Source organism: Heliconius melpomene, unplaced genomic scaffold, assembly GCF_056956725.1.
Source record: "Heliconius melpomene rosina isolate 202511_hmr_F unplaced genomic scaffold, ASM5695672v1 ptg000039l, whole genome shotgun sequence".
NCBI classification, from domain to species: Eukaryota; Metazoa; Arthropoda; class Insecta; order Lepidoptera; family Nymphalidae; genus Heliconius; species Heliconius melpomene.
The window spans coordinates 164128-177700 of NW_028181858.1; the positions used below are offsets into that span (position 1 = coordinate 164128).

Sequence of the window (13573 nt, forward strand, 5' to 3'; positions counted from 1 at the left end):
CCCTACCGCCACGCAGGTGCAGTGATGTGCCAGCGCCGAAAATATCGGAACTCCACTCTTGGTTGCGGTCATGTCTCGTAATCAGGAATGGAACTGAGGGCCTTGCCTTTACCGGCCGGGCTGCGAGGAAGAAAACCTCTATAAAAAATTACCCCAACCCAAGCGGCGAAGCAGCGCGAGGGGTTCATGGCTGATGGGGAGATCAGTCGCTACTGCTGGTCCCGCCAGGGTACCGGCCGACACCCTGGCGTAATAGGCTTATCCGAGTACAGGGGGCACTGCTCGGATGGACCGTTTTTCCCCCACACTCGTGGGAACAAAATGGAAAATGTTAACTTAAAAACCCAAAATGATGACGTAGGGAGGCCCGAGGAGGGCGGTGATCTGTTGTTGCCCGAGATGGGCGGAGTAGTAGTTGTGCCCGAGAAAGGCGTAGGGAGTACTTTGCTCGAAAGGGGCAAAAGTCCGGCACTTGTGCCAATAGGAGGGGGGTTGAAGGATGCGCGAGTCGTGTTAGAGCGTCTGGACCATGAGGAGGTTGCCTCTATTATAAGAGATAGGTCCAGGTCGTCACTTTCGTCGCGAGGCCGTTTCTGTGCGGCTTCCGAGTCAGACGCCGATGGCGTGATGTCTGTTGGGTCGAACGGCTCCAATGCTATCGAGGGGGCTAAAGCGCAGTTCCGAAAGGACAGAAAGAGGCGCCATCACAGGAAGAGTAACTCTGAATCCTCGGATGCGGATGGGGAGACAGAGACAAGCCGAAAGCGAAGGTTGCTTCGGCCAGAGGGAGTCGTGGTCGTACCAAATATTCCTGATGAGAATATAGGGTTAGCTGCTGGAAAGAAGGCGGTAAACGATGCCAAGCGCGAGGAGCGCCGGCTGAGGGCGGAGGAGGAAGTTGCTGAAATCTCCGCGGCGATACAAACTAGAACAAGTTCTAGGCTCTCGGATGTGCCCCTGGAACTTTGCGGTGAGGAGCACATGGTCTCCGACTTGCGTAGCCAAGTATCTGATAGCTTGGCTATAATCAATAGAGTCGCCTGTAAGTCGGGGAATCTGAAGGGCACATTTACTAGGGCCCTTAAAGACGCTGCCGGAGTTATCTCTTCTGCCGTTAATACTCTGGCAAAGAGGACGGCATCAGAGGAAGTGGATATCCTCAAGGCAACAAACTCGCGACTGCAGTCGGAGTTGGTGGAGTTGCGGAAGGAGTTTGCCCTTTTGAGAGCGGAGTTGGAGCGGTCTAGAGCATCGGACTTGCGACCCACTCCCACGGAGTCTATTGCTGTGGAGGACATAGTGGGCACTATGGTCTCCACCAGGCTGGAAGCCTTTAAAGATCGGCTACCACCGGAGAGAAATCTGCGACCTCCGCTAGCGGCGGACAAGCGCAAGGTGGATAGCCCAAAGCAGGCGCAAGTGGACCCTGTCGCATCCACTTTGATGGCGCCGGCTAATCCGGCACCAAAGGAGCAAAGGTCTAAAAAGGCCAAGAAGAAGAAAGGCCCGGTGATGACCGCATCTACTGAGCCTCGACCTCTGCCACCCGCTCCGGCTGATATGTCTGAGGGCTGGACTGTAGTAGCCCGGAAGGGGGCCAAGAAGAGAAAGCCAGCTCCTAAGCCGAAAGCGCAAAAGGCTAAAGCGCAAAAGGAGCCAAAGTTGCGTCGTCCTAGATCGCAAGTTGTGACGATTAAGTTGCAGCCAGCCGTCGCCGACAAGATGTCGTATAGCGATGTCCTTACCCGGGTCAAGGAAAGTATAAAGTTGGAAGACCTGGGTATAGAGGACCTGAGATTCCGTGTTGCGTCTACTGGCGCTAGAATGCTAGGCGCTAGAATGCCTGGCGCCAACACTGCTGAGAAGGCGGATGCGCTAGCTGAGAAGTTGCGTGGGGTTCTCAGCCCCGAAGAGGTCCAGGTGTCGAGGCCAGTGAAATGTGCGGAATTGAGGGTGTTTGGCCTCGATGACTCCGCCACTGCTGAGGACGTGACGGCGGCAATAAGCCGAGTTTCCGGCTGTGCTGCGGGTAATATAAAAGTCGGAGAGATCCGACAGGACCGGGCCGGTCTAGGAACAGTATGGGTCCGATGTCCTGTCGGCGCAGCGCAGAAGATTAGCGGGGCGAGACTACTTGTTGGCTTCGTCTCTGCTGGAGTGAGGCTGTTGATGCCCCGTGCGCAACGTTGTTTCCGTTGCCACGAAGTGGGCCACATGGCTGCGAAGTGCAGTAGCCAGGTGGACCGCAGCAAACAGTGTTTCCAGTGTGGCCAGACCGGGCATCAGCAGAGATCGTGTTCGGCAGAGCCTCATTGTCCGGTGTGTGAGGCGGCGCAAAGGCCCGCTAATCACATGTTGGGGAATGCTGCCTGTGGAAAGGCTAGCACCAATAACGGTGGAAAGCGCAGACGAGTGCCGGCAACATCGGCCAGGTCTAATATCCCAGCTGGGCCTGAGGAGGTGCAACACATGGAAGACCAATAATGGCTCTCCGTGTGTTACATGCGAACATTAACCACTGTGCTAGGGCCCAGGACTTATTGGTCCAAAGCCTGGCGCAGTGGTCTATCCAGGTGGCGGTTGTTTCGGAGCCCTACAGCGTTCCCGACAGAGACAACTGTGTAGCCGACAACACCGGGGTGGTGACTATTATCACCCAGGTCGCCGCGGGCTCCCCGCCTTTCTCACGTGTAGAGAGAGGTGTGGGATGCGTCGCCGCACTTGTCGGCAACCTAGTTGTCGTAGGGGTCTACTTTTCCCCCAATCGAACTCTCGCGGAGTTTGAAGAGTTCCTTATACGATTGGGGGAAATGGTAGAGCGATTTCGTCCGGCGGAGATGTTGGTGGCCGGCGATCTCAACGCGAAGTCCAGCGTGTGGGGCTTCGCAACGACGGATGTGCGTGGTGTGACGCTGTCGGAGTGGGTTGTTGCCACCGGTTTGTCTGTGCTCAACCGAGCGACCAAGAACACGTGTGTGCGAAGGCTGGGCGGATCCGTCGTGGACGTTTCGGTCGCGAGCCCGGCCCTAGCATGTCGTGTTCGGGGCTGGCGAGTGCTGGATGATGTGGAGACTCTCTCGGATCACCTCTACATCTTGTACGAGATCTCCATACATCCTGCGGTGCCACCAGCCCCCAGTCCAAACTCGCGAGAGTACGGACCGCGGTGGCAACTGGGTCGTCTCGACAGGGAGTTGTTGGAGGAGGCCGCGATAGTGAAATCCTGGCGGCCCCAGAGCTTGGCGTCTGCAGAAGACGCCGCATCCTGGGCGCAGGGGGCGCTGACGCGTATCTGTGACGCGTCAATGCCCCGTTCCGGGCGCCGCCCTCAACGGCGGCAAGTGTACTGGTGGTCGTGGGAGATCGCGCAACTGCGTAACACCTGCGTTGCGGCGAGACGCCAGTACAGCCACTATCGCAGACGGATACAGAAGGTGCAGGAGGAGGAAGACCGACTGTACCGCGTCTATGTCGAGGCGAGAACGCAGCTGCAGGAGGAGATCGGTCGTGTGAAAGGCGAGTCGCACGACCGGTTGATCGCGGGGATAGACTTAGACCCGTACGGCACACCTTACCGAATGGTGCTCGGTAGGTTACGGGCTTGGGCACCACCACTGACGCAGACACTCCAACCGGACGTACTCTGAGGGGTTCTGTCGTCGCTATTCCCGCAGCGGGCCAGTTTTGCACCACCCAGTATGGCCCGCCCTGCAGCGCGTGAGGAGGAAGAGGAGGACGACGAGGACAGCGTCACACCACCGGTGGAGGAGGAGGAGCTCGAAGAAGCTGTACGCCGATCTCGGCTCAAGAGCACCGCCCCGGGCTTGGATGGCATTCCCGGCCGGGCGCTAACTCTGGCCTCTCTAACTCTCACCTTAGGGCCCAGAGTGCGAGGACTATTCACTGCCTGTCTGGCTCAAGCCATAATTCCACAGCGGTGGAAGACAGGCAGGTTAGTCCTCATCAAGAAGGAGGGTCGCCCGGCGGATTCAGCCTCCGCCTACAGGCCCATCGTGCTCTTGAGCGAGATCGCCAAGCTCCTTGAGCGTGTTGTAGCCAGGAGGCTACAACACCATTTGGAGGGGACAGGTCCGGACCTCTCGGACCACCAGTATGGCTTCCGTAGGGGGCGATCGACGGCGGATGCCATACTGGAGGTAAAGTCCTATGCGCAGGATGCGGTGGCCCGAGGCAATGGAGTCTTGGCGGTGTCTTTAGACATCGCCAACGCCTTCAACTCCCTGCCATGGCCCTGCATAAAGGAGGCACTGTTATACTATCGTGTGCCTCCATACCTGCGCCGCGTCATTGGGGCTTACCTGTCCGGTAGGTCTGTGACCTTTCCAGCTCCTGGAGGAGGTTGGAAGGAGTTCGTTGTGTCGGCCGGTGTTCCACAAGGATCGGTGCTAGGTCCGATCCTCTGGAACATCGGATACGACTGGGTGCTGCGGGGCGGCACCCTGAGGGGGATAAAGGTCCTCTGTTACGCCGATGACACGCTGGTCTTGGCGCAGCAGTGGACCTATCGAGAGGCGGCGGTCCTCGCGACTGCTGGAGTTGCGGAGGTAGTCGGCCGCATAAAGCGGCTGGGCTTGGAAGTCTCCCTCAACAAGTCCGAGGCAATCTACTTCCATGCTCCTCGAAAGGGCCCACCGGCAGATGCCCACATCGTCGTCGGTGGCGTCAAAATTGACGTTGCCCGGAGCATGAAGTACCTCGGACTTGTTCTGGATGGTCGGTGGAGTTTTCGGGGCCGCTTTACATCTTTGGCCCCGAAACTGTTGAAGACAGCGGCGGCACTGGCGCGCCTTTTGCCCAATGTGGATGGGCCGAGCGCCTCTAGCCGTCGGCTGTACACCGTAGTGGTCCGATCCGACCGGCACAACATCACTCTGCTGCGACGTGCGCAGAGGGTGATGGCCATCCGGGCGATACGGGGGTACCGGACCATCTCCGGTGAAGTGGCGTGCGTGCTGGCTGGAGTCATGCCGTGGGACCTGGATGCTCTTTCTCTGGCGTCGGTCTATTGCCGGCGTCGAGGCCTAGCGTCCGGGGAACCGGCAAGCCAAGCATGCACTGAGGAGGCGCGGGTAGCCGCGGTTGAAATGTGGGAAACTCGGCTGGCAAATCCATCTGCCGGCCTGAGGAAGATCGAGGCTGTTCGTCCAGTGTTCCGCCAGTGGTTAGCGCGGCGTCACGGCGTCCTAACCTTCCGCATGACACAGGTGCTCACGGGGCATGGCTGCTTCGGGGGTTACTTGTGTCGGATCGCCGGGAGGGAGCCCGACGCTCGCTGCCACCACTGCGACGACTGCCTCGATGAGACGGCCCAGCACACGTTGGAGGTGTGCTCAGCCTGGGCGTCTCAACGTCGCGCTTTGCGCGACGTCATAGGGGACGACCTTTCCCTGCCGGCCGTGGTCAAGGCTATGGCCGGCAGCGAGACGTCGTGGGATGCGGTCTCATCCTTCTGCGAGGCAGTGGTGCTCGAGAAGGAGTCGGCGGAACGGGCGAGGGAGGCTTTTGCCGAAGTCGCCATCCGCCGTAAGAGACCGGGTCGCCGGAGGGCGGCACACGATCGCCGCCTTCCGCCCTAATGTGCTAGAGGGCGGGGAAGCTGACCGCCTACCAACCTGGCCCGAGTAGGCACGCACAGGTTGCTCCCGCGCGCTACTCCGAGCAGGCCGTCGAGGATGCCCACACACCCTTGACTCCGCGACGTCCGTCGCCAATTCCTGTCTGATCGGTTTGTTGGTAAAATGTTACAGCTGTCATCCCACCCTCTATGGTCCAAGCTATCTGATTTAGCGGACCTCATTCCTCCGGGCAGGCCCCTACCCTACTTGCTCAATAGTTTCCTGAAATTTACCTCTCTTCCTCATCCCTTGTCCTCTTCTCCGTCTAATCCTTAATTCAAAAATTAAAAAAATAAAATTTATATTATAAGATAATAAAATTATTGGTGAAATTTTTTGTCATGTTATTAAAATAAATCTATTAAATCATGATAATCCTTCTATAATATTAGGAAATCAAAAATGAAAAGGAACAGAACCTATTTTTATTAATATTGCAGAATTTATAATAATTGATAATAAATCATTAATAAATATTTTTATAAGAAATAAATTCAATAGGATAGAAAATAAAAAATTAATTGATGCAATAGATTGAGTTAAAAAATATTTTAAGGAAGCTTCTGAATTTAATAGATTATTGGGGGAAGAGATTAAGGGGATAAATCTAAGTAAATTAATTTCTAAGCCAATTCAGCATCCTAATCATGAATTTGATGAAATAGAAATTATAGTTCTGAAAAATAAAATAAATAAGAAAAATATTTTATTGGAATTATTAATTAATAAAATAAAAAATAAGAATAAAATATTCTAAAGATGAATTTAAATTCATGATAAAAAAATTATATTTTAGTGTAAAATGCACAATAATTTTTGTCTCGTGTGTGTCTCACTGTCGTGTGTGTTCTCTGTCATGCAGAGGTCACAGTGTGAGGAACCGGAGGGCGTGGTGTGTACTCACCCTACCGCCACGCAGGTGCAGTGATGTGATAGGAGCTGTATTTGCTATTTTAGGGGGTTTTGTTCATTGATATTCTCTAGTTATCTTTCTAGTTCCGAACTATACACACGTTGCCCCTATTTGTGCGCTAACTACCCTCAAGATGCCAATATCAAAGTGTAATACGTGTAACAAAAATATTACGAAAAAAAGACTCGGTATAACATGTAGCCGTTGTGAGAAGTGTGTTCATGGTACTACTACTTGTGCTAAACTCTCTGCAAAGCAATTAGCAACTCTTCGTAACGCCCCCGGACTGGAATGGAGCTGTGAAGAATGCTTGTGTAATGCCTCGCATAGATCATCTATCTCAATACAAGGCGATGATTCCGATGATGAAGAAGAAGAGGAACTTGTGTCCAGTAACAAAGCTGGATCGAAATTGATTCGCGAAATTTCCGCAGAAATGAAAAGAATAATAAAAAATGAGTTTGAAACATTAAAAAAAGAATTTGAAGTTTCGCTTAATTTTCTAAGTGATCAAATTTCAAGTATCGAGGAGTCTTTTAAAAAACATGAAAACAAAATAAAAATGCTAGAGAATAAAAATATTGAACTTCAAAACAGTAACAAACATCTTGAACTCCGCGTTGCGTCCGCGGAATTCAAACTACATGAAATAGAACAAAAGTCCCTCGGGAGTTCCTTGGAAATATCGGGATTACCAGAATCTGCACTACAAAAATCCAAAGAAGTCATAAAATCCATTGCTGTAAATTTAAAAATGGACGACGGTGACGTTAAATGCACACGTGTCGTGCAACCGCATAAAGAACGACCCGGATCGCTTATGGTGGAAATGAAGAACCAGCACATCAGGGATCAATGGTTAGCGGCAAATAAGCAGACACGGTCTACACTCGGTGACATTGTGCAAAGTGCGCCGCGTGAACTTACAAACACTCCGATATTTATTCGTGAAGCACTAACGCCCTATAATAAAATGTTATTATATAACAGTAAAAAACAGCTGAGTAATAATTTTGAATTCGTATGGTGCAGGAATGGCAAAATTTATGCAAGGAAGACAAAAGTGAGTAAAGTCCATATTATAAGATGTTTACTAGATATTGAAGCAATTTCAAAAATTGAAAAATAATTTTTCCTTGTGTAAATTTTGCTTTTTCTCATAATAAATATTAATAAGATGGATAACACAAATAACTCATCAGGAATAATAAAACTAAATAATTGTATAAATTGCAATAGCTTTATTAAAAAAATACCTAGCAGTCATATAAATCTTTTATGTAAACATATAAATATTCGATCAATAGTTAAAAATTATTCAAAATTATTACAAATTCTAGACGTAACATTATATCCTATTGATATTATAATTTTAACGGAGGTAGGAGTGTCAGATGAAACTAGTAATTTATTTAACATTCCGGGATATAAAATGTACACAAAATTACGCAAAAATAAAAAAGGTGGCGGTATAATTACTTATATAAAAGATTATTTAAAGTTCACAGTTTATAACTATAATACATATTTGTTCGAGTCACTAGTAGGCACGATTAAAACTCCTTGTAACCAAGCTGTCACAATATGTGCTATTTATAGACCTCCCTCATATAATAAGCAACTTTTTGTATCTGAACTTTCACTACTTTTAAAAAATGTACCTACGTCATTAAATATTGTAATAGCAGGGGATATGAACCTTGACTTAAAAATATCATCAAGTATAAGAGATAATTATCTTGATCTGATGGCGGAGAACGGACTGTTTTGTGGTATTACAGAATATACGCGTATTGAAAAGAGATTAGAAACAATTACGAAATCGTGTATAGATCACATATTTGTAAGGTCGCGCGGGATCAGTCCGTTCACCGCTGCAGTCGACACTGTACTAGCGGACCATAGGCTTACCGTCGTTGCACTTTGCAACGTCTATGAATCACCGGTTAATAATTGTCAATTTAACAAACAAATGAATGTTTACGACTCTGTAATATTAAGAAAGGAACTATGTAATGCAAACTGGGAACGCGTTGATGATTTAGGCACACCACTGGAAATATATACATATATTAAAGATTTATTTCAATCCGCATACTCGAAAGCTAGAAAAACTATTTGTAAAACTAAAAATAACTTACGCGTTGCACCCTGGATTAATAAAAACATTATTAATCTGTCTAAAAAAAGAGATAAGTTATTTAACAGGTGGAGACGTAATCCGTATAATGCTTACCTAAGACTACAATATAATAAGACGAGGAATAAAGTTCATAAAGTTATTGAATACTATAGAAATTTATATTATAAAAACAAAATAAATATGAATTATGGGAATACTAAAAAACTGTGGAATATACTAAATAAAATCTCGGGCAGAATATGCAAGTCAATTGACGAAGTAGTGTTGTCGGCATTTAATTGTACTAATTTGTCACCGAAAAAGTCACAGTGTCACAGTAGGTTTTTCAGATGCCGTTAAAAAAATTATCCCAAATTGTAAATTAAAATTACTAGATAGTACAATAGATAATAATTATTCATCCATTTGTAGCATAAAATTTAAAAAAGCATCTGAAAATGACGTGTTAAAATTAATTAAAAATTTAAATGCTAATAAAGCCCCAGGTATTGATAGTATAAGAGGGTTTGAAGTTAAAGCATTGATGAAAAAAATCTGTAAACCTTTGGCCAAACTTATTAATACTAGCGTTGAAATGGGCACCTACCCGGATGAATTAAAAGCTGGTTGTGTGAGACCTGTCTATAAAAAAGGAAAACAAGATGATGTCAGCAATTATAGACCGATCTCGGTAACTTCTGTGTTAAATAAAATTACTGAAAAATTTATAAGTAATCAAATTCATTCTTTTTACGGAAAAAATGATATACTGAACAATACACAGTATGGTTTTCGACCAGGTAAAAATACGACAATGTTATTGTCAACATTTACGGACCAAGTAAATACGTGGTTGGATCAGAAACTACATGTTTTGGCGCTGTTTATTGACTTTTCCCGTGCTTTTGACACATTAAATCACAAAATACTTGCACGAAGATTAGAAAACACCGGAATACGGAGTCCATTGTTTAAATGGTGTGAAAATTACCTTAGAGATAGGAATTATTGCGTAAAAATAGGCGACAGTTTTAGCACTAGCATAAAAGTCTCGGAGGGCACGGCTCAAGGCTCTGTATTGGGGCCTTTACACTTTATAGATTATATAAATAATATGAGTAAATTTTTTAACAATTGTATAACTTATCAATATGCTGACGATACTTGTTTGCTTGTAGCTGCTAAAGACGTGAATGAAGGAATAACATTATTACAGGAAGATTTCGATATGTTAAACAAATGGTGTCATGATAGTCATTTAGTATTAAATCCGCAAAAAACTAAATTGATACATATTCATTCTCCAAACCTCAAAGCAGGTAGCGATATGAATTGTAGTCTTATAGCTCACACTCACTGCTGCTTGCACAACCCCAGTAGCCACTGTGGCTGTCCTTCAATTGAAGTAGCACTATCCCATAAATATTTAGGATTAACTATTGATCACAACTTCAACTGGCATAAGCATATTAATTATGTATGTGATAAGCTAAGATCATTTTTGGCAAATATTTTTATTGTCAAGAATAGATTAACGTATAAGACTAAGATGATGCTTTATAACGCATTAGCTGACTCAATTATGTCATATGGACTTAGTAGTTACGGCAGAACGGACAAAACATACTTGAGTTACATATACCGGCTGCAGGTTAGAATATTGAAGAACATCGTCCCTTTAAAAATTAAATTGCAAGCGGCAACTGATGAAAACCTTCTCTTTAAATACTGCCAAGTTATTCCCCTTTATGATAAAATTAATTTTACAATATTAAAAGAAAATTATTTCGACTTGCAGTTTCAAAATAAAATCTCTCATAAAATTGCAACACGTAATATCACACAAAACAGATTAGTTTCACTATCAGCTAGTAACAAATACGGACAGCGCACCCGGGCATACATGGTTCCTAACTTAATAAATAATTTAGACCCTAGAATAAGAAGTATAATTACTGAGAGGAGCTTAAATCAATTATTAAAAAAATATTATTTAAATCTATAATTTAGACGAGTTTTGGTACTCGAGACAAACCTTCGTGGTTTTTTGTAGTGCCTTCATCAATGTAAATATATAGTTGTATGGATATTTGATAGAAATAAATAAAAAAAAAAAAAAATTACTGGATTATTATTAAATCCTTATTTATTAAAAATTCAATTTATTTCCATATTTATTGGTGTTAATTTAACATTTTTTCCTCAACATTTTTTAGGATTAGCTGGTATACCCCGTCGTTATTCTGATTACCCAGATAATTTTATATCATGAAACTATGAAAAAATGCTCAGAAAAAAGAAATGAAGAAAAAGATTTCAGAAATAATAAATAAAATGAATGAATGAAAAACTTAAGCCCACGTAAGTTGTGGAAATTTCTGGAATGGCTAGGCATTGGCCGGCAACGTAAGGATTTGAATTGCAATCTAGACGTTGATGCCTTGAATAAACACTTTGCCTCGATAACATCTATGGACAACACAATTAAAGCAAATACATTGAATTATATCAACTCCTTGCCGTCTCCCACAATCGTTCCTTTTAACTTTGCTTCTATAACCTCATCCCAGGTAAGAAACAGTATCCTAGCCATCAAATCTGATGCTTCTGGTTATGATGGCATCAACCGCAAAATGATTATTTTGCCCTTGGAAGTCTTAGTTCCAGTCATTACCCATATTTAAAATTTTTCTATTTCCCATAACACTTTTCCCAGTTTGTGGCGCATTGCCCGCGTTATATTTATTATCAATTATTATAAATTCTGCAATATTAATAAAAATAGGTTCTGTTCCTTTTCATTTTTGATTTCCTAATATTATAGAAGGATTATCATGATTTAATAGATTTATTTTAATAACATGACAAAAAATTTCTATTGAGCAAGTAGGGTAGGGGCCTGCCCGGAGGAATGAGGTCCGCTAAATCAGATAGCTTGGACCATAGGGGGTGGGATGACAGCTGTAACATTTTACCAACAAACCGATCAGACAGGAATTGGCGACGGATAGGATAAGGAGGATCAACACACTCAACCTGCAGTGCGTTGGTGGGAGAAGACTTCATTGCACCTATAATAATTCGTAGGCATTTGTATTGGATCCTATTGAGTTTTTCAGTAGCAACTTTGTTAAAGGGGTCTAAAACAAATAATCCGTAGTCAATGTGACTACGGATAATGGCATTGTACAGTAGTTTGAGAGTATAAGGGTGTGCACGCCACCACACACCAGACACAGCTCTTAAAGCGTTGATGCCGTTTTCACATTTTTTACTGACATGTTCAGCATGGGCAATTCCGTTCAGTCTTTTATCGAGAATCATGCCTCAGAATTTAACATTTTCTGCTAATTGGATAGTATTATCCCAATACCCACTAAAACCTCACGGTGCTCCTCCTCGACCGCCACTGGCCGCGAGACGCGGCGGCGGGAGCCTGCAAGGCACGTTGCGGAGTCAAGGGTGTGTGGGCACCCTCGACGGCCTGCTCGGAGTAGCGCGCGGGAGCAACCTGTGCGTGCCTACTCGGGCCAGGTTGGTAGGCGGTCAGCTTCCCCAAGCTGACCGCCCTCTAGCACATTAGGGCGGAAAGCGGCGATCGTGTGCCGCCCTCCGGCGACCCGGTCTCTTACGGCGGATGGCGACTTCGGCAAAAGCCTCCCTCGCCCGTTCCGCCGACTCCTTCTCGAGCACCACTGCCTCGCAGAAGGATGAGACCGCATCCCACGACGTCTCGCTGCCGGCCATAGCCTTGACCACGGCCGGCAGGGAAAGGTCGTCCCCTATGACGTCGCGCAAAGCGCGACGTTGAGACGCCCAGGCTGAGCACACCTCCAACGTGTGCTGGGCCGTCTCATCGAGGCAGTCGTCGCAGTGGTGGCAGCGAGCGTCGGGCTCCCTCCCGGCGATCCGACACAAGTAACCCCCGAAGCAGCCATGCCCCGAGAGCACCTGTGTCATGCGGAAGGTTAGGACGCCGTGACGCCGCGCTAACCACTGGCGGAACACTGGACGAACAGCCTCGATCGTCCTCAGGCCGGCAGTTGGTGTTGCCAGCCGAGTTTCCCACAACTCCATTGCGGCTACCCGCACCTCCTCAGTGCGTGCCTGGCTTGCCGGTTCCCCGGACACTAGGCCTATTATTTCTTCATTTGGTTCATATATTTCATTATTTTCCATAATTTTCATTATTATTATTATTTGAGAATCAATAATTAATCAACGAATAATCCTATTTTCATTAAATATACCATCCTCTATTGAATGATATCAAAATTTACCTCCTTCTGAACATTCTTATAATGAACTTCCTATTTTAAGAAATTTCTAATATGGCAGATTATATGTAATGGATTTAAACCCCATTTATAAAGGAATATCCTTTTTTTAGAAATGGCAACCTGATCTAATTTAAATTACCAAAATAGAGCTTCTCCATTAATAGAACAAATTATTTGAAAAAAAAGATTTCAGAAATAATAAATAAAATTATTCCTCACCGTAAACCTTTTGATACTATAATAGTATGTTTTCCTTGGAATGTTCTTTCTCGACAAATATCTCGTCATCATTGAAATATAGTTAATAATACGATAATATATCCAATAAATAATAAGTTTATATTAAAATTATGAAATCATTTTACTAAACCAGTTACTAAGGTTATTACTCCAATAGCTCCTGTTAAGGGTCAAGGTCTATAGTCAACTAAGTGATAGGGATGATTATGATTAGACATTAATTTACTTCTCTAGAATAAAGAGTTCTTAAAATAGAAATTACATAAGATTGAATAATTGCTACGGCAGATTCAAGAATTAATAATAAAATTTGAACAATAATTAAAATAATTAATAAATAATTAAGTATATTAATACCTGTATTACTTAATAAAGTTAAAAG

General features: G+C 45.2%; 1 protein-coding gene across 1 annotated transcript; it reads left to right on the forward strand.

The window, feature by feature from the left end:
* The first annotated feature begins 321 nt into the window (after window positions 1-321).
* LOC146526625 (uncharacterized) lies at window positions 322-2484 on the forward strand. The gene has a single exon (XM_085206917.1). The coding sequence runs from the start codon at window positions 322-324 to the stop codon at window positions 2482-2484; it is 2163 nt and encodes a 720-aa protein (XP_085063043.1).
* The last annotated feature ends 11089 nt before the right edge of the window (window positions 2485-13573 follow it).